The following is a 21,661-nucleotide window of genomic DNA, read 5'->3' on the forward strand; positions in this document are numbered from 1 at the left end:
TCTTAACCACAACTTGGCTATACCGTCCATGCTAATGTTGAACCCGTTGAATTTTTACTGAATAACGTTTGACAGCTGAAGTTGTTGTTGTTGCACAACAATAACATACGGTATAAAGGCTATTTCCAGTAATTCAGCAAATAATAAATCATAATACTGAACTGAATTTGAATGAGCTCTCTACAGATATAATAAATATACAGATACTGGTAGCCACCGTGTCATCCTTATTATCATTTATCAACATACCTTTGGGTGATTTAACAATTTTTATGTGATTTATTCGTTATATAACAACCGAAGCTAACAACCGACCTGGTGCGCTTGTGAGGTAGACATAAAGATTTCCAAATTCCATGTCCGGCCATTGTGTAGGATTATCATCTGCTGGAAGGCGGTAAGGGCAGTCGTTTAATCCAACTACAGAACATTTTAACTCGTATCTTAACCTAGCCTCACTGGAAAGACTATTTACATAATCATACGCCATTTAGAACAGTTTAAAATGCCGTGAAACCTCGTTAAATGCCTTTTCTGTCAATGCTGTGTTCGCTGTGAGCTGGTTTGTTTTCAACGAATTCAATATGGCGACCGCGTTGCTAGGGGATTGGAGGGCGGAAGTGACGTAGGTCCGCCCTCGCCCATGGGAGTAAAAGACTACATTTCCCAGAATGCACTTCGTAGCCTCTTCAAGAGCCCCACGTCTATGCTGCTCGTCGTCAGAAGACGTCGTCAAACGCGGCGGGGAAAGGAGTATCTTTTTTTTTTTTTTTTTAAAGCAGCGACACGAGCCATTTTACTTCCAAAATAAGAAAATATCCGAACTTAACATACATTTGGAGACAAAGGGCTATCGCACGTGACTTTTGTATGACTCGGCGCTCAAATAAGAAGCTTCACCAGCTCGTGTTCCGCTCAAAGCCACAACGTTTCGTTGTTCCCATTATACTTTTGGAACATTAGTGCACGGAATTGTTTTTTATTATAACTTGCAACTGGACGCATGTTGGATATCCGGCGGACTGTTTGCGTTTAAATCTTCTGAAAGTGTTAGCTGCCAAATATAGCTAGTTAATACCGCAGCGTGAGCAAGAGTGGATCATTGCCGCCTAGACAAACTTTATAATTACACCCTTTTGTCGTTTAAAGATTCTTTTCTTATCCCGTCCTTGAACAAAACTGTGCTCTTACGATGGCTTTTAATGTCGGTTTGAGCGCCGCGGCTCGCATTTTGCTGCTCCTGCTGACTTCCACGGTGCTCCATGCTGAGGCCGAGCAAGCACGCCACGCCACCGAGAAAGAGAGCCCGCCGACGGTCACCCTGCGCAGCTTGTTCCGTGGAACCAGCCAGGAGCTCCATCAGTACGCGGAGTCTCTGCTGGGAACTGGTGTCATCCGATCAGCGGTTGAGGTAAAAAAAAAAAAGTTTTTACTCCTAACTCTTCCTAACGCGACTAATTATCCCTGATCAAAGCTTCATTAATCACTCGTTCACTCTGTCTCCATCCAACCACAACTATTAATGCTCCCCCTCCTCACCTCTTGTCACTTCGCTCTTCTGCTCTCCTAGAGTGCACTCTTGTTTCTAGAGTCACTGCTCGGGCAGGAGAACGTCTATTCAGTGGCCATGGTAAGAAAACCTCCTGGGACTTTCTTCTAACCTGCCCCTCCAGTAGCATGACATGATTTTAGGCCAAAGTTGCACAGGACACATTAGGTCCCATCCAATAGTATGTATGTTATTGTTTGCAGTAGTAGTAGTTAGGGCTGCAACTAACAACTCTTTTGATAATCAGTTAATCTGTCGATTATGCATCCATCCATCCATCTTCTTCCGCTTATCCGAGGTCGGGTCGCGGGGGCAGCAGCTCAAGCAGGGAAGCCCAGACTTCCCTCTCCCCAGCCACTTCGTCCAGCTCTTCCCGTGGGACCCCGAGGCGTTCCCAGGCCAGCCGGGAGACATACCGTATTTTCCGCACCATTAGCCGCACCTAAAAACCACAAATTTACCGTATTTTCCGCACTATAAGGCGCACCGGATTATTAGCCGCACCTTCTATGAATTACATATTTCATAATTTTGTCCACCAATAAGCCGCCCCGGACTATAAGCCGCGCCTACGCTGCGCTAAAGGGAATGTCAAAAAAACAGTCAGATAGGTCAGTCAAACTTTAATAATATATTAAAAACCAGCGTTCTAACAACTCTGTTCACTCCCAAAATGTACGCAAATGTGCAATCACAAACATAGTAAAATTCAAAATAGTGCAGCGCAATAGCAACATAATGTTGCTCGAACGTTAATGTCACAACACACAAAATAAACATAGCGCTTACTTTCTGAAGTTATTCTTCATTCGTAAATCCTTCGTCTTCGGTGTCCGAAGTGAAAAGTTGGGCAAATTTACGATCCACTGGCAGATGTTGGCGTCGTCTGGCGCTGCCTCCTCGTCTTAGTGAAGGTGTGTTCGCCTTCTGTCTTCCATTGTTCCCACGCAGTTAGCAGTCTAGCTTCGAATGCCCTGTTGACACCAATATCTAGCGGCTGGAGGTCTTTTGTCAATCCACCCGGAATGACGGCGAGTATTGAATTAAGCGTGTCAGCGTGTCTCTCAATGTGCTGTTATGAGCTAGCAAATATAACAACTACACTACCCAGCATGCAACGATAGTTACAAGCATGCGCGGTAGCCCTGAGAAGTTCCCACGCAGTTAGCAGTCTAGCTTCGAATGCCCTGTTGACACCAATATCTAGCGGCTGGAGGTCTTTTGTCAATCCACCCGGAATGACGGCGAGTATTGAATTAAGCGTGTCAGCGTGTCTCTCAATGTGCTGTTATGAGCTAGCAAATATAACAACTACACTACCCAGCATGCAACGATAGTTACGAGCATGCGCAGTAGCCCTGAGAAGCGATGTTGTATGCTGGGAGTTCGAATATGGTTATGAGCACGCTGTGAGAAAACGTTGAGAACTCAGTTAACACGCCTCGTCTGCATTATTTATAATTAGACAGACAACACACTTAATAGGAGCCATTTGGGGTCTTTACATAAACACACAAATGGAAATGAAACGTCACATATCCCAGCATGCACCGCGCGCTTCTTCTACGGGGAAAAAAGATGGCGGCTGTTTACCGTAGTTGCGAGACCTAAACTTTATGAAAATGAATCGTAATAAAGCGCACCGGGTTATAAGGCGCACTGTTAGCTTTTGAGAAAATTTGTGGTTTTTAGGTGCGCCTTATAGTGCGGAAAATACGGTACTCAAAAGCTGACAGTGCGGCTTTTAACCCGGTGCGCTTTATATATGGATAAATATTAAGATTCATTTTCATAAAGTTTAGGTCTCGCAACTTCGGTAAACAGCCGCCATCTTTTTTCCCGGTAGAACAGGAAGCGCTTCTTCTTCTACTGTAAGCAACCACCTGCCCCCGGAAGAAGAAGAAGAAGCGCGCAGATATTTCGTTTCATTTCCTTTGTGTGTTTACATCTGTAAAGACCAGACCACAAAATGGCTCCTACTAAGCGACACGCGTATAACGCAGAATTTAAACTTAAGGCAATAAGTCATGCCGAAGAACACGGAAATAGAGCAGCAGCAAGAGAATATAACATAAATGAATCAATGGTGCGTAGGTGGAGGAAGCAAGAAGATGACCTGCGCCAGGTAAAGAAGACAAAACAGAGTTTCCGAGGGAACAAAGCAAGATGGCAACTGTTGGAGGACAAACTCGAACAGTGGGTTGTTGAGCAGAGAGCAGCAAGCAGAAGTGTCAGCACCATCACTATTCGAATGAAGGCAACAACGCTAGCAAGCGAACTCCACCTGGATGATTTTAAAGGTGGTGCTTCTTGGTGTTTCCGGTTCATGAAAAGACGGCTATAGACTACGGTGTCGTCACGGACTACAAAGGCGGACTCGCACAATTTTTCAGGATTTATAGAGATCCCAAATACAGATCAGCAGGTACCAGAAGGTAAGAAAAGTTGTGTTTGCATAATATTGCGAAACAAAGTGCCAGATAATATGTCTTACCTTATACACACACTTTTCAATTCGGACACCGAAGACGAAGAATTCGAAGGATTTACGAATGAAGAATAACTTCAGAAAGTGAGCGCTATGTTTATTTTGTGTGTTGTGACATTAACGTTCGAGCAACATTAAGTTATTGCTATTGCTCTGCACTATTTTGAATTTTACTATGTTTGTGATTGCACATTTGCGTACATTTTGGGACAGAGTTGTTAGAACGCTGGTTTTTAATATATTATTAAAGTTTGACTGACCTATCTGACTGTTTTTTTGACATTCCCTTTAGCGCAGCGTAGGCGCGGCTTATAGTCCGGGGCGGCTTATAGGTGGACAAAGTTTTGAAATATGCCATTCATTGAAGGTGCGGCTAATAACCCGGGGCGGCTTATAGTGCGGAAAATACGGTAGTCTTCCCAACGTGTCCTGGGTCTTCCCCGCGGCCTCCTACCGGTGGGACGTGCCCTAAACACCTCCCTAGGGAGGCGTTCGGGTGGCATCCTGACCAGATGCCCGAACCACCTCATCTGGCTCCTCTCGATGTGGAGGAGCAGCGGCTTTACTTTGAGCTCCTCCCGGATGACAGAGCTTCTCACCCTATCTCTAAGGGAGAGCCCCGCCACCCGGCGGAGGAAACTCATTTCGGCCGCTTGTACCCGTGATCTTGTCCTTTCGGTCATAACCCAAAGCTCATGACCATAGGTGAGGATGGGAACGTAGATCGACCGGTAAATTGAGAGCTTTGCCTTCCGGCTCAGCTCCTTCTTCACCACAACGGATCGATACAGCGTCCGCATTACTGAAGACGCCGCACCGATCCGCCTGTCGATCTCACGATCCACTCCTCCCCCACTCGTGAACAAGACTCCGAGGTACTTGAACTCCTCCACTTGGGGCAAGATCTCCTCCCCAACCCGGAGATGGCACTCCACCCTTTTCCGGGCGAGAACCATGGACTCGGACTTGGAGGTGCTGATTCTCATCCCAGTCGCTTCACACTCAGCTGCGAACCGATCCAGTGAGAGCTGGATTATTATTATACTTCAATTAATAATCGGATAAAAGAGACAAACTACATTTCTATCCTTTACAATATTTTATTGGAAAAAAAACAGCATACTGGCACCATACTTATTTTGATTATGGTTTCTCAGCTGTTGGTACAATTTATTTAAAAAAAAAAAAAGTAGCCTCTGCGCATGCACATAGTATAGATCCAACAAATCGATGACTAAATTAAACGCCAACTATTTTTATAATCAATTTTAATTAGAGATGTCCGATAAATGCTTTAAAATTTAATATTGGAAATTATCGGTATCGTTTTTAATTTTTTTATTTTTTTTAAATCACCATAAAAAACACAAGATACACTTACAATTACTAATTGTAAGTGTATCTTGTGTTTTTTATGAAAAAATGAAGATGAAAAAATAAATGTAGGCCAGTTTTTTCAAAAGGCATGGCTTTTATTTACAAAAAAAAAAGTATGGCCACTCAGTCAACATTGACAACAACATGACACAATATTCTGTAACAATGTAAACATTTAACAAAATTAAAAGTAGCTTATTTGCTTTTAATGTGCAAATATAAAAGTAAACATCCAGTGCAAATCTTAATATTCTGCAATAGTATAAGCATTTCAAAAGTAAAAGTATTGCTTATTTTGCTTTAAAATGTGCAAAAATAAAGATAAACATCCAATTCAAAAAAGTGCAAAACGGAAATATTCTGTAACAGTGTAAACATTTCAACAAAAGTAAAAGTATTGCTTATTTGCTAAAATGTGCAAAAATAAAGATAAACATCCAATACAAAAAAGTGCAAAACGAAATATTCTGTAACAGTGTAAACATTTCAACAAAAGTAAAACTTTTGCTTATTTTGCTTAATAACACAACAATGATAGTATGATTAAAGTGAAAGTTAATTGTTCGTTTGTACATAGTATACGTAATTGTTAATGTTGTAAAAGGTATTTGCACAACTAATTAACGTTAGCGTTAAAGAGGAGCGCGTCTTTGTAAACACTGAACAGGCACGCCAAACGCTCCTCACAGAGCGAAACGGTGCTTTAGTTTATGAATTTACAACGCAGATACAAATGACACATTCATGTTTTTGTGTAATGAGGACAACATATTCTCACGCGGACGATTGACTAGTTGATGGTGATGGCAAGAAAATTAAAAGTAGCTTATTTGCTTTTAATGTGCAAATATAAAAGTAAACATCCAGTGCAAATTAGTGATGGGTTGATGAGGCGTCATGAAGCGTTTCGACACATTGCAAAACTGTATTCAATCAATCAATCAATCAATCTTTATTTATATAGCCCTAAATCACAAGTGTCTCAAAGGGCTGCACAAGCCACAACGACACCCTCGGTACAAAGCCCACATACATACGTATTGATACTGTGTCGATACTGTGTCACTAAATACTGACATCTGCTGGACATTAAAAATCCCTACAGGCAACCTATGGACCGACTCAACTGACACTGATTTTATGACCTAGTACATCCATCCATCCATTTTCTACCGCTTATTCCCTTTTGGGGTCGCGGGGGGCGCTGGAGCCTAGTACAATGGTTCTCAAATGGGGGTAAGCGTACCCCTGGGGGTACTTGAAGGTATGCCAAGGGGTACGTGAGATTTTTAAAAAATATTCTAAAAATAGCAACAATTCAAAAATCCTTTATAAATATATTTATTTAATAATACTTCAACAAAATATGAATGTAAGTTCGTTCATAAACTCAGTGAAGCACAAGCTCAGGTTTGTCACTAAAATGTATGTCAAAAAGAAGTGTGAAAAGAAATGCAACAATGCAATATTCAGTGTTGACAGCTAGATTTTTTGTGGACATGTTCCATAAATATTGATGTTAAAGATTTTTTTTTTGTGAATAAATGTTTAGAATTAAGTTGATGAATCCAGATACAATACCCAAAGAGGGCACTTTAAGTTGATTATTACTTCTATGTGTAGAAATCTTTATTTATAATTGAATCACTTGTTTATTTTTCAACAAGTTTTTAGTTATTTTTATATCTTTTTTTCCAAATAGTTCAAGAAAGACCACTACAAATGAGCAATATTTTGCACTGTTATACAATTTAATAAATCAGAAACTGAAGACATAGTGCTGTATTTTTTTTTTCAACCAAAAATGCTTTGCTCTGATTAGGGGGTACTTGAATTAAAAAAAGTTCACAGGGGGTACATTGCTGAAAAAAGGTTGAGAACCACTGACCTAGTATATACAATAATATAAACCAAGTCATTGTATTTCATTTAGGATTATTTCATGACTTCATTTAAATAAAAATATATTTTTTGTCTTTTTTAGATACAGTCAATAAATAATGTGAACATGTATCATAACATGGAAATCTAAGAGAACGTGTTGTGAATGAGGATGCTTGTGGACCTGGAAATTATTATTATTTTTTTTTTTTACACATTTTTATTAAAAAAACAAAACAGTTTTTCCAACTTATTCAATTTTAGACGCTTTCTCTTCTTAGTTATTATTTCTCCGGCTGTAGAAAAGAGCCGCTCACAGGGCACAGAGTCAGCGTCAGTGCGACACAGTTCGCGTATCGGTCACGTGACCAAAACAGCTCATGATCGGTCACGTGACTTTCTAAAAGCGGTACGCGCACCGACACAGGGTTTCGCTCTATGAGCTCGACGCATGCGCCGATGCATCGGTGTTGCCGGACCCATCACTAACAATTAGTGCACCAACCCAAAAAACCTCCCTCCCTCATTCACACAAAAGGGTTGTTTCTTTCTCTTAATAATATTGTGGTTCCTACATTATATATCAATATATATCAATACAGTCTGCAAGGGATACAGTCCGTAAGCACACATGATTGTGCGTGCTGCTGCTCCACTAATAGTACTAATCTTTAACAGTTCATTTTGCTCATTTTCATTCATTACTAGTTTCTATGTAACTGTTTTTATATTGTTTTACTTTCTTTTTTATTCAAGAAAATGTTTTTAATTTATTTATCTTATTTTATTTTAACGGACTGCCTTATAGTGGCAGTTCGCTCTCTGTATAATCAGTGTCAGAGCTTGGTCCGCATTGCCGGCAGTAAGTCGGACACGTTTCCAGTGAGGGTTGGACTCCGCCAAGGCTGCCCTTTGTCACCGATTCTGTTCATAACCTTTATGGACAGAATTTCTAGGCGCAGTCAAGGCGTTGAGGGTATCTGGTTTGGTGGCTGCAGGATTAGGTCTCTGCTATTTGCAGATGATGTGGTCCTGATGGCTTCCTCCGGCCAAGATCTTCAGCTCTCACTGGATCGGTTCGCAGCCGAGTGTGAAGCGACTGGGATGGGAATCAGCACCTCCAAGTCCGAGTCCATGGTTCTCGCCCGGAAAAGGGTGGAGGGCCATCTCCGGGTTGGGGAGGAGATTTTGCCCCAAGTGGAGGAGTTCAAGTACCTCGGAGTCTTGTTCACGAGTGAGGGAGGAGTGGATCGTGAGATCGACAGGCGGATCGGTGCAGCGTCTTCAGTAATGCGGACGCTGTATCGATCCGTTGTGGTGAAGAAGGAGCTGAGCCGGAAGGCAAAGCTCTCGATTTACCGGTCGATCTACGTTCCCATCCTCACCTATGGTCATGAGCTTTGGGTCATGACCGAAAGGACAAGATCACGGGTACAAGCGGCCGAAATGAGTTTCCTCCGCCGAGTGGCGGGGCTCTGCCTTAGAGATAGGGTGAGAAGCTCTGTCATTCGGGGGAGCTCAAAGTAAAGCCGCTGCTCCTCCACATCGAGAGGAGCCAGATGAGGTGGTTCGGGCATCTGGTCAGGATGCCACCCGAACGCCTCCCTAGGAAGGTGTTTCGAGCACGTCCGACCGGTAGGAGGCCACGGGGAAGACCCAGGACACGCTGGGAAGACTATCTCTCCCGGCTGGCCTGGGAACGCCTCGGGATCCCCCGGGAGGAGCTGGACGAAGTGGCTGGGGAGAGGGAAGTCTGGGCTTCCCTGCTTAAGCTGATGCCCCCGCGACCCGACCTCGGATAAGCGGAAGAAGATGGATGGATGGATGGATGGATTATTTTATTTTATTAATTTTGAAAAAAACGGACATCTTCACCATACTTGGTTGTCCAAATTAGGCATAATAATGTGTTAATTCCACGACTGTATATATCGGTTGATATCGGTATCGGTAATTAAAGAGTTGGACAATATCAGAATATTGGATATCGGCAAAAAGCCATTATCGGACATCCCTAATTTGAATCGATTTAATCGATTACTTGTTGCAGCCCTAGTAGTAATGCATCTTCCTGAGAGAAGCTTGTTCAAATTAAAACAAATATTCCATGCATGTGAGGTGAGGAATTCATGTATGGTGCTGCTGCTGCGCTCCTCTATCCGGTTTAGTGCAAAAGGGATGCAGAATTAGTTGGATCAGAAACTGAAATAGAACTTTAATCTAGCGGTTCTATTAGATTATGTGTCCAGTTAGGACTTGGGTGTCAGGTCGAAGAAGTTCAGTCTACAACATTTTATAAAAAAATGTACAGTACAGGCCAAACGTTGGGACACACCTTCTCATTCAATGCGTTTTCTTTATTTTCATGACTATTTACATTGTAGATTGTCACTGAAGGCATCAAAACTATAAATTAACACATGTGGAGTTAATTACTTCACCAAAAAAAAGGTGAAATAACTGAAGCATGTTTTATATTCGAGTTTCTTCAAAATAGCCACCCTTTGCTCTGATCACTGCTTTGCACACTCTTGGCATTCTCTCCATGAGTTTCGAGCACACCTGTGAAGTGAAAACCATTGCAGGTGACTACCTCTTGATGCTCATCGAGAGAATGCCAAGAGTGTGCGAAAAAGTAATCCGAGCAAACGGTGGCTATTTTGAAGAAACTCAAATATAAAACATGTTTTCAGTTATTTCACCTTTTTTATTGATAAGTACATAACTCCACATGTGTTCATTCAACCAAAATAACCACCATTACATGTTATGTAGACCAGTGGTCCCCAACCACCAGGCCGCGGCCAGGTACCGGTCCTTGGATCGATTGGTACTGGGCCGCACAAGAAATACATTAAAAAAATATTTTATTTTTTATTTTTTATTAAATCAACATAAAAAACACAAGATACACTTACAATTAGTGCACCAACCCAAAAAACCTCCCTTTCCCATTCACACTTATTCACACAAAAGGGTTGTTTCTTTCTGTTATTAATATTGTGGTTCCTACATTATATATCAATATATATCAATACAGTCTGCAAGGGATACAGTCCGTAAGCACACATGATTGTATTTCTTTATGACAAAACAAATAAAATACCCGGTCCGTGGGACAAATATTCAAGCGTTGACCGGTCCGCAGTTACAAAAAGGTTGGGGACCACTGATGTAGACCACAAGGAAGTGTTTTACATTCAGAAACATATAATATGACTCCTTTTAATGCGCCTTATAATCCGGAAAATACGGTACACAACTCCACATGTGTTCATTCATAGTTTTGATGCCTTCAGTGACAATCTACAATGTAAATAGTCATGAAAATAAAGACAACGCATTGAATGAGAAGGTGTGTCCAAACGTTTGGCCTGTACTGTACATAAAATTTACTATACCTAAATCTTGTTTGACTAGAAGAAACTGAAAAGTATATCCAGTAAGAAAACAATATGTTCAATTTAATGGTTCAGTTTCACCTCATCTTTTAAAGGTAAATTGTCATTTATTTTTGCCAATGTCGAGGATCAGAATATTGACTATTATTTAAAGAAGTAGGACCAGTGCAGTCACATTTCTGTGACTTTTCAAACCTGTGTTTTGACTTTATCTTGTTCTACTACTTTTGTCTGTAACTTGTTGTGCAGACTGACTCATTCTCATACTTTCTGACTCATACTAATCATTTCCACAGGCGACCTTAAACCACTTCCTTTACTTTTCACTACAGATTTTTTTTCCCTTCTAGTTCGTCACTGAAAATACATGTTTATCAGGGCTGCAGCTACCAATTTATTTTAGTAATCTGGCTCGGTTGGTAGAGCGGCCGTGCCAGCAACTCGAGGGTTCTAGTTTCCATTCCTGCTTGTAACCTTTTTTGTAATCTCTCAGGAGGAGGTGTTTGCATTAGTAGTCACTCAACTGGCCGTAGCTTCTCTTCTTACTAGTTGAGACTAAATCAACACATCGGCTGGCTGCAGACTATTTGGTCACAATGACTTCAAAATGTGAACAATCAATCACTTCCACAGAATTACACCAGTTATTAAATTGATGAATATGCACATTGCTATATCAATTGTCTAACAAGGCGTACATAGACAGCACCGTGAGGTGACAGATGCTGGAGTCATGCTGAACAGTCCTCACTTTGTAAGTTGCTGTCGTGCAACAGGTGCAGATACGCGACTTTGCAGGGCTTCCCCTGACCTTGAAGGACGATTCCTCAGCGTATGTGTGTGTGTTTGTGTGTGTGTGTGCATGGTATACAAAAATAGAGGAGGGCAGCTGTTGCCACTCACACACAGCTGTTTGCTCAAGTCCACAGTACAGCAGCAATTAAATTATGTTCAAGAAGTTATCTCCCTTCACTATTGTAATGTACAGTACAGGCCAAAAGTTTAAAACATACCTTCTCATTCAATGGGTTTTCTTTATTTTCATGACTATTTACATTGTGGATTGTCACCGAAGGCATCAAAACTAGGAATGAACACATGTGGAGTTATGTACTGTATTTTCCGGACCATAGGGCGCACCGGATTATAAGGCGCACTGCCGATGAACGGTCTATTTTTGATCTTTTTTCATGTATAAAGCGCACCGGATTATAGGGTGCATTAAAGGAGTCTTCTTTAAAAAAAAATTATAAATGTAAAACATTTCCTTGTCTACCGGTCCGTGGATCGATTGGTTCCCGGGCTGCACAAGAATTAAAAAAAATATATATACCGTGTTTTCCGCACCATAAGGCGCCCTGGGTTATAAGCCGCGCCTTCAATGAACGGCATATTTCAAAACTTTGTCCACCTATAAGACGCCCCGTGTTATAAGCCGCATCTAACTGCGCTAAAGGAATGTCAAAAAAACAGTCAGATAGGTCAGTCAAACTTTAATAATATATTAAAAACCAGCGTGATGTGGGCGCGCATGGAGTCGTATATCAACATGGACGGAGCTGCGTGAAAAAAGCCACCCGGCCTATTCGCGTAAACTTACCTTAACCACTCGCTCATCTTTTCTTCATCCATCCCTTCGAGTTAGCTTTTATGATGACGCCGGCTGGAAAGGTCTCTTTAGGCAAGGTCTTCCTTTTGAATATCACCATGGGTGGAAGTTTCTGGCCATTATAGCATGGCAAGCTAGAACCACAGTGAAGGATGACTTCTCATTCCCTGTGGTGCGAATATTCACCGTACGTGCTCCCGTTGTATCCACAGTGCGGTTCACAGGAATATCAAAAGTCAGTGGAACCTCGTCCATGTTGATAATGTTCTCTGGCCGGATCTTTTTTTCAGCTGTCTTGTTTTTACAATATGCACGGAAAGTAGCCAGCTTTTCTTGAAAGTCTTTAGGCAGTTGCTGTGAAATAGTAATCCGTGTGCGGATGGAGAGATTGCGTCTTTTCATGAACCGGATCCCTGTCGCTTAGTAGGAGCCATTTTGTGGTCTTTACAGATGTAAACACACAAAGGAAATGAAACGTAATATCCGCGCGCTTCTTCTTCTTCTTCTACGCGGGCGGGTGGTTGCTTACAGTAGAAGAAGAAGCGCTTCCTGTTCTATGGGGGCGGGTGCTTACCTTGGCGGTTGCTTGCGTAGAAGAAGAAGCACTTCCTCTTCTACGGGGAAAAAAGATGGCGGCTGTTTACCGTAGTTGCGATACCGAAACTTTATGAAAATGAATCTTAATATTAATCCATATATAAAGCGCACCGGGTTATAAGGCGCACTGTCAGCTTTTGAGAAAATTTGTGGTTTTTAGGTGCGCCTTATAGTGCGGAAAATACGGTATATATATTTTTTATTTGTTTGTTTGTTTGTTTTGTTTTTTGTTTTTTCTTAAATTAAATCACCATAAAAAACACAAGATACACTCACAATTAGTGCACCAACCCAAAAAATCTCCCTTCCCCCATTCACACAAAAGGGTTGTTTCTTTCTGTTATTAATATTGTGGTTCCTACATTATATATCAATACAGTCTGCAGGGATACAGTCCGTAAGCACACATGATTGTATTTTTTTATGACAAAAAAAAAAAATCACCCCACCCTGTCCGGTATGTACACTCAAATTAGGGAACAACAACAGATTGCATTTAATCTATAAACAAAAGTACATTTTCAAAATAAGCATTTATGTACAGTCCAGATTATGTCCAGGTCGGACTCAGCAACACACACCTTTATTTATGTACCATATTTTTCGGAGTATAAGTCGCAACGGAGTATAAGTCGCACCTGCCGAAAATGCATAATAAAGAAGGAAAAAAACATATATAAGTCGCACTGGAGCCCGGCCAAACTATAAAAAAAACTGCGACTTATAGTCCGAAAAATACGGTACACTCAAATTAGGAAATAACAGATTGCATATAATCTATAAACAGAACTACATTTTCAAACAAAATTACATTTTCAAAATAAGCATTTTAGGACTTTCCATCTTTTTTTTAATGTTTTTTGGCGTCATTATCGGTTTCAACCATAAAACTTTCTAAAGTTAAAAAAATACTGGATGCGCCGTTTTCCCGCTTCTGCCAACCTAGTCACTGCCGCTGTGTCCTTGGGCAAGACACTTTGCCCACCTGCTCCCAGTGCCACCCACATTGGTTTAAATGTAACTTACATATTTGGTTTCACTATGTAAAGTGCTTTGAGTCACTAAAGAAAAGGGCTATATAAATATAATTCACTTCACTTCACTTTGTGGGCGGTCTTATTTACGTGGCTCACCTTGGACAGCGTCTTCTCCCCGTCATCTTTGTTGTAGCGTGCAAGGACGGAAGTGGAAGAAGTGTCAAAAGATGGAGCTAACTGTTTTAATGACATTCACACTTTACTTCAATCAATAACGGAGCAGCATCTCCTCATCCGGAAACAACAACACCGGAAATGTGTCCCGTGAAAAACTGTCCGACTGGAACTCTAATAACTAAAGTGTATTATGTAAAGTCACTACACCGGTATGTTTTAGTGCTTTCATGGCGAGTTTACTGACAGATATAAGTAAGAACTTTACACTACTTTATATTAGAAATGGCAACAGTGGAGGATGAATTCCACATAAGAAGATAGAGGAAAAAGAAGAAGCTTATAGACTACGGCGTCTACACGGACCAAAAATTCGGATTTGCGCAATTTTTCAGGATTTATGCAGATCCCAAGTACAGATCAGCAGGTACCAGAAGGTAAGAAAAGTTACTTTTGCGTAATATTGCGTATAAAAACCCCAGGGAATATGTCTTACCTTATACACACACCATAATACTCGGATGTTGAAGCACATCAAACGGTGCAGCCTATACTTATCTCTTATGTTTGACTGCCATCTACTGGTCACACTTATTACATCATGTACCAAATAAAATTGCTTCAAGGTGGGTAAACTCAACCAAACTTATTCCTTACATTAGGCGCACCGGGTTATAAGGTGCACTGTCGAGTTTTGAGGGGGGGGAATTATTTTAAGTGGCCTTATAGTCAGAAAGATACGGTACTTTAACATAAAAAGGTGAAATAACTGAAAACATGTTTTATATTCTGGTTCCTTCAAAATAGCCACCCTTTGCTGTGATTACTTTTTTGCACACTCTTGGCATTCTCTCCATGAGCTTTAAGAGGTAGTCACCTGAAATGGTTTTCACTTCCCAGGTGTGCTTGAAGCTCATGGAGAGAATGCCAAGAGTGTGCAAAGCAGTAATCAGAGCAAAGGGTGGCTATTTTGAAGAAGCTAGAATATAAAACATGTTTTCAATTATTTCACCTTTTTATGTTAAGTACATTACTCTCCACATGTGTTCATTCATAGTTTTGATGTGACAATGTACAATGTAAATAGTCATGAACATAAAGAAAACTCATTGAATGAGGAGAAGGTGTGTCCAAAGTCTTGGCCTGTACTGTATATAATGTCAATGCAAGCAGGCCCGGCCCTAATCAATCTGGCGCCCTAGGCAAGATTTTAGGTGGCGCCCCCCCACATCGGCAGTGAAGTGTATATACTCACAAGAACCCGAATAGCTTTGTCTTTAACCTTTTTTTTTTACTTACCGTACAACTATACCTAATATATAAAGGGGTGGAAAAGTGACTATTACCTGCAGGGCAAACATTAGCTAACCAGAAGGCAATAATGTAAACAAAAAACACCTGCTTAAAAGATCTAATACAAATGTCCCTGAGGAATGTAAGGTGGGAGTACTGTAATTACCTAACGTTACATTATTATTTTCCATAACAATTTAGCCCCCTCCACAATATTAACCCGACGTTAAAACAGAACTAGCTATTTATTGATTAGCAATTGCCGAATCATGTAACATTAGCTTAATGCTAAAAAGCCAGGTTACTATCACATTCTGTAACAGACAAATAATTTCATGTAGGCTAACGTTACCTACCTGCTACCTCTGTCTTTTTCTCGTTTCTCCTCTTCTTTTCTCTTTTTTCTTCCCTGGGCACCTGACAGTTTTGGCCGTTTTGACATCTTGTGTTGATTTTTTGATGTGGTGACGTCCAAAAAGAGTCATGATACGGGAAGGGAGGGGGCGCACCGTGCGTGGGGAGGAGGGGGGGCGTAATGTTGTAACAAATAATATTTCTATTAAATAGGCTTTACTTTGTATTTTAATTAACGTGAGATTATTTTTTTTATTTAGAAATAATAGTAACAACTTTTTTTTTTCTTTTTTTTCTCCTCCAACATTTGTGGCACTGGCATGGCGCCCCCTGATGGACGGCGCCCTTAGCATTTGCCTATACGGCCTATGCCACGGGCCGGCCCTGAATGCAAGACACTATGACTTAAAAAAAAGAGTAAAGGATCAGTTTTCATGTGTACTGAATGTGATTCAGAAAGTGCTGCAACGAGCTAAAACTTGTCTTCTCTGGACACCCAAACAGTTTTTGCAAATGGTGATCCGCTGCGTGGCCGAAGGAGCGTCCAGCGGCCTCAATGTCATCGCCGTGTACGTCACGGAGATCCTCCGAGTCACAGGATTTGATGGTGGGTGTTTGGTGTGAGGCTTGTTTACTCCCAGTTGTTGGCACTGAAAGTAGGAAATATGAGGGAGTGCCTCTTCCTCAGGCTGCTACGACTTAAAAAAAAAAAAGAAGGTAATTGATTGTTCTCATCCCAGCTACCTTCACGCTGCCTCGCTTCACCCCAGAGGGTGTGATCACAGTGGCCCAGTGGGGCGTCCTGGCTCTCATGGGCTACTGGGGGCTGACCATCCTCCTCCGCCTGGTGGTCGGCACTCTGCGGCAGGTCTTCTGGTTGGTGAAGATGGCGGTGGTGCTGTGGCTCTTTGCCATGATCGTGAGCGACAAGAGCGCCAGCGGGGATACCACAGCGGTGCGCCTGGGCGGCCTGGTGCTGGCGTACATCCTGTTGAGCCTGCTGACCTCCGGCTCGGACCAGACGGGCGTTCTGGAGCATCGCCTGAGAAGCCTTGAGGGCCGAGTGAAGGCGGTGGAGAAGAAGAAAGGTAACAATTGAGGAAACATTGGACAAAGGGGATAGTTTGTATGGGTGTCAAACTACTATTGATAATAAAATGGCTTTTTAATGAGAAAGTAAAATGGTGTGAATGTCATGTTGCCTCAGTGGGGACTTACTGAGCATGTTGAAGCTTTCTGCGTTTCTTATTGCTGTCAGCTTTATCTTCTTCAGTCACACTTCCTCTCCGGTTCCCTCTCAAGTCCTTTCTAGGGCTGCAGCTAACGATTATTTTTCTATCGATTAATCTATAGATTATTTTTTCGATTAATCGGTTAATCTACAGATTATTTTTTCGATTAATCTATAGATTATTTTTCCTTTTACCGATTTTTTTTTTTTTTTTTTTTAAATGAAGAGGAAAAAATAAATGTAGGCCAGTCTTTTCAAAAGGCATGGCTTTTATTTACAAAAAAAAAAGTATGGCCACTCAGTCAACATTGACAACAACATGACAAAATATTCTGTAACAATGTAAACATTTAAAACTTTTAACATTTAACAAAATTAAAAGTAGCTTATTTGCTTTTTAATGTGCAAATATAAAAGTAAACATCCAGTGCAAATCTTAATATTCTGGAATAGTATAAGCATTTCAAAAGTAAAAGTATTGCTTATTTTGCTTTAAAATGTGCAAAAATAAAGATAAACATCCAATACAAAAAAGTGCAAAACGGAAATATTCTGTAACAAGTGTAAACATTTCAACAAAAGTAAAAGTATTGCTTATTTGCTAAAATGTGCAAAAATAAAGCTAAACATCCAATACAAAAAAGTGTACAGTGTAAACATTTCAACAAAAGTAAAAGTATTGCTTATTTTGCTTAATAACACAACAATGATAGTATGATTAAAGTGAAAGTTAATTGTTGGTTTGTACATAGTATATGTAACTGTTAATGTTGTAAAAGGTATTTGCACAACTAATTAACGTTAGCGTTTGTGACACGTCTTGTGCCGTGGGGTTCTTTCAGGACCGACAGACTGAACGCCAGACGGCTTTGCCGGGTTTACAATCTTTTAATTTTACACAAAGTCTTTTCTCTTCCAACTGCGCGGATCGCGCACCTGGGCACGATTGCGGCGTCGCTCCCGGCGCGCCCCGCCTCGTCGCTCCCTCGCCGCCGCCGCCTCTCCACAGCGTTAAAGAGGAGCGCGTCTTTGTAAACACTGAACAGGCACGCCAAACGCGCCTCTCAGAGCGAAACGGTGCTTTAGTTTATGAATTTACAACGCAGATACAAATGACACATTCATGTTTTTGTGTAATAATGACAACGTATACGCACGCGGACGATTGACTTGTTGATGGTGATGGCAAGAACGCTGTCGGGGGTTTTCTTTTCAAATGTTCGTTCATAGCCGTTGTGCTGCTATGATAGGCCATTTCCGCTCGACAGTGTGCATACAACAACATTATTAGGCCGTTTATTGAAATACTCCCACACTTTTGACGACTTTTGGCGTGCTTTTTTCCCCTCGCTCGCATCGTCTGCTTTGCGCTCCGCCATGACAGTAAAGTAGTGTGACGTAAGTATGCGACGCGCCGACGCACAAAAACGGCGTCGACGTATTTACGTAACCGATGACGTCGACTACGTCGACGCGTTGTTTCAGCCTTAGTCCTTTCCACCCCTTGTCAAGGAGTGGAAAGTGGGACAGAAGATGTCGGGTTCAAACACTGATGACATCTATTAAACAGACAAGAAGCAAGGAATTAAACAGAGACAGGATTCAATTTGGCTCAACGAGGACAAACGCGTAGACCTGTACCCTTGTGCAGTGTCGTCCCACGCTCTGACGAAAGGTTGCACGCCTCCTCTTTTATTTGGACTTTCCCTGATTACATGGCAACAGCTGTTTCTAAAGGAAGGGGGTCGTAAACAGCCGTTGCCCTCGGTTACAAAACACTTCAAAGAAAAGGTGCCTGGAAGGGGGTCAGGTCCTACTTCCTCTCCGCTTTGTAGATCTCGGGTCAAGACCAACTCTTCCTGTGGATCGAAGTGAAGTGAATTATATTTATACAGCACTTTTCTCTAGTGACTCAAAGCACTTTACATATTGAAACCCAGTATCTAAGTTACATTTAAGCAGGTGGGTAAAGTGTCTTGCCCAAGGACACAACGGCAGTGACTAGGATGGCAGAAGCGGGGATCGAACTTGCAACTCTCAAGTTGCTGGCACGGCCGCTCTACCAACCGAGCTATACCGCCCTAACAGTAGATCAAAGAAACTGACACCTTCATGTCGCTTCCCATAAGAGACTTAGAGACTTCCTTTTTATTGTCATTCAAATGTGAACTTTACAGCACAGATAAGAACAATATTTTGTTACATTAGCTCATGGTAGTGCAGGATTAAAAAAAAAGCAATAAGGTGCATATATAAATAAATACAGATAAATATATTGCACTTTTCCACATGCGTCCACGTTTATGGATGTATGTTATATTGTCTTTTTTATTCCAGCGAGTTAATCCAATTTGGGGGGAATTGAGGGGATAATTTAATTATGATGCGTTCAAGAGTCTTTACTGCCTGGGGGAAGAAGCTGTTACAGAACCTGGAGGTTCTGCTTCGGAGGCTGCGGAACCTCTTTCTAGAGTCCAGCAGTGAAAACAGTCCTTGGTGGGGGTGGGAGGAGTCTTTGCAGATTTTCTGAGCCCTGGTCAGGCAGCGGCTTTTTGCCATCTCCTGGATAGGAGGAAGAGGAGTCCTGATGATCTTTTCCGCCGTCCTCACCACTCTCTGGAGAGACTTCCAGTCTGAGGCATTGCAGGCTCCAGTCCAGACAGAGATGCTGTTGGTCAGCAGGCTCTCTATAGTGCTTCTGTAGAATGTTCTGAGAGAGCTGTGCTCTTTTCATCCCACGCAAAAAGTGCATGTGCTGCTGAGCTCTTTTTACAAGAGCTCCGGTGTGTAGGGACCAGGTTATATTGTCAGTTATCTGCACCCCCAGGAACTTGGAGCTGCTTACCAAGATCACAGTAGATCAAAGAAACCGACACCTTCATGTCTCTTCCCATCCTACACAGTGGAGTTTTACAAGCCTTTTGATTGGTAAGATCAAAGACAGCTTTTGTCTGCTCGCCGGGAACTCATGGAAACACAAAGTTTTGTGATAACTTAGATACAATTATTCTGACAGAAAACAATCCAGATATGGACTTGCTTCCCTAAATGGACAAGAGTGTCCACATAAAACTGATCCAAAGTCCTTTGGAGGAGTTTGTTAAAATAGGACTTCTGTTTTTAGCCTAAAACTGACTGGTGGAAACCAAGATGGCTGACTTCCTGTTTTATTTTCAATTATGGCTTCTTGAGACGTTTACATGCGTTCTTTTGTGATCGATGTTGCCATCAATTTTCGTGATGATACGAGAATCTGGTAGATGGGGCTAGTTTTTTCAAATTTTAAGTGGGCTACTACTATTTCATGTTCGGGACTTTGGGCCCCAAAAGATTAAAAAAATTTGGCCAGACCTGATGTGCCTGCAAACATTGGTGAGTTTCCATGCATGTTCATTTTAGATACTTAAAAAGAGACAATCAGCTTTGTTTTATCAGCAACATTTCACCTTTTTCCCTTCATATTGCATATTTTTGCTGTTTTGATTGTTAATTGTATTTCTACAATGCTTAGATCACATGTCACTATCATCATCCTCCCACTTAGATCACATGTCACTATCATCATCCTCCCACTTAGATCACATGTCACTATCATCATCCTCCCACTTAGATCACATGTCACTATCATCATCCTCCCACTTAGATCACACGTCACTATCATCATCCTCCCACTTAGATCACATGTCACTATCATCATCCTCCCACTTAGATCACATGTCACAGGCACATCAGGTCGAGCACAAAGAAAAGAACATTTTAGTTGAATGTAAGTTGTGTCTTGGATGAAAGATTCTATCCTAGCAATTCAAATCTGCTGAAACAGCTACAAAAGCAACATGCTTGGAGGAAGCCAGTAAAGAGACACACTTCAGCTCCTAAGCAACAGTGGCTGGATTTGAAGGAGGCACTGCACACTGAAGGTACACACTCTGTCAATTCTCTTATATACTCTTTCATTCTACACTCCTAGAGTGTTTGATTATCACATCACTCTAAATGTATAGACTATAAAGTTCACAAACATAAAGAGGGATGCTAGTGGGCCAGGCCAATCTTTCCTTATCTCTAAACTAAAACTGGGGAAATGTGTAGAGCAGGGGTCGAAAACCTTTTTGGCTGAGAGAGCCCTGAAAGTTTTAAAATGTATTTCCGTGAGAGCCATACCTCAGTAGAAGCATTTAAGTCCCATCTTAAAACTCATTTGTATACTCTAGCCTTTAAATAGACCCCCTTTTAGACCAGTTGATCTGCCGTTTATTTTATTTTCTCCTCTGCTCCCCCTGTCCCTTGTGGAGGGGGAGACACACAGGTCCGGTGGCCATGGATGAAGTGCTGGCTGTCCGGGGTCGGGACCCGGGGTGGACCGCTCGCCTGTGCATCGGTTGGGAACATCTCTGCGCTGCTGACCCGTCTCCGCTCGGGATGGTTTCCTGCTGGCCCCACTATGGACTGGACTCTTACTATTATGTTAGATCCACTATGGACTGGACTCTCACTATTATGTTAGATCCACTATGGACTGGACTCACTATTATGTTAGATCCACTATGGACTGGACTCTCACTATTATGTTGGATTCACTATGGACTGGACTCTCACTATTATATTAGATCCACTATGGACTGGACTCTCACTATTATGTTAGATCCACTATGGACTGGACTCTCACGCTATTATGTTAGATCCACTATGGACTGGACTCTCACACTATTATGTTAGATCCACTATGG

General features: G+C 41.7%; 1 protein-coding gene across 2 annotated transcripts; it reads left to right on the forward strand.

Annotated features, from left to right (window-relative positions):
* The first annotated feature begins 674 nt into the window (after positions 1–674).
* Positions 675–16,882, forward strand: LOC133576962 (voltage-gated monoatomic cation channel TMEM109). 2 transcript variants are annotated; one of them, XM_061930403.1, is made up of 4 exons: positions 675–1,411; positions 1,571–1,630; positions 16,205–16,307; positions 16,441–16,882. In XM_061930403.1, exons 1-4 carry the CDS (start codon positions 1,193–1,195, stop codon positions 16,797–16,799), a joined length of 741 nt encoding a protein of 246 aa, XP_061786387.1. In that variant the 5' UTR covers positions 675–1,192; the 3' UTR covers positions 16,800–16,882. The 2 variants fall into 2 exon arrangements, with proteins under 2 accessions (XP_061786387.1, XP_061786388.1); XM_061930404.2 differs by lacking the exon at positions 1,571–1,630 and having other exon boundaries at positions 676–1,411.
* The last annotated feature ends 4,779 nt before the right edge of the window (positions 16,883–21,661 follow it).

Source organism: Nerophis lumbriciformis, linkage group LG36 (assembly GCF_033978685.3).
Source record: "Nerophis lumbriciformis linkage group LG36, RoL_Nlum_v2.1, whole genome shotgun sequence".
Taxonomy (NCBI): Eukaryota; Metazoa; Chordata; class Actinopteri; order Syngnathiformes; family Syngnathidae; genus Nerophis; species Nerophis lumbriciformis.

What these genes read in the sequence shown, in the direction of transcription:
- LOC133576962 (XM_061930403.1), top strand. Translation starts at nt 1,193, where the DNA reads ATGGCTTTTAATGTCGGTTTGAGCGCCGCGGCTCGCATTTTGCTGCTC. An exon ending in TCATCCGATCAGCGGTTGAG is followed by an intron (nt 1,412 to 1,570) that starts GTAAAAAAAAAA and finishes CTGCTCTCCTAG; the next exon opens with AGTGCACTCTTGTTTCTAGA. An exon ending in ACGTCTATTCAGTGGCCATG is followed by an intron (nt 1,631 to 16,204) that starts GTAAGAAAACCT and finishes ACACCCAAACAG; the next exon opens with TTTTTGCAAATGGTGATCCG.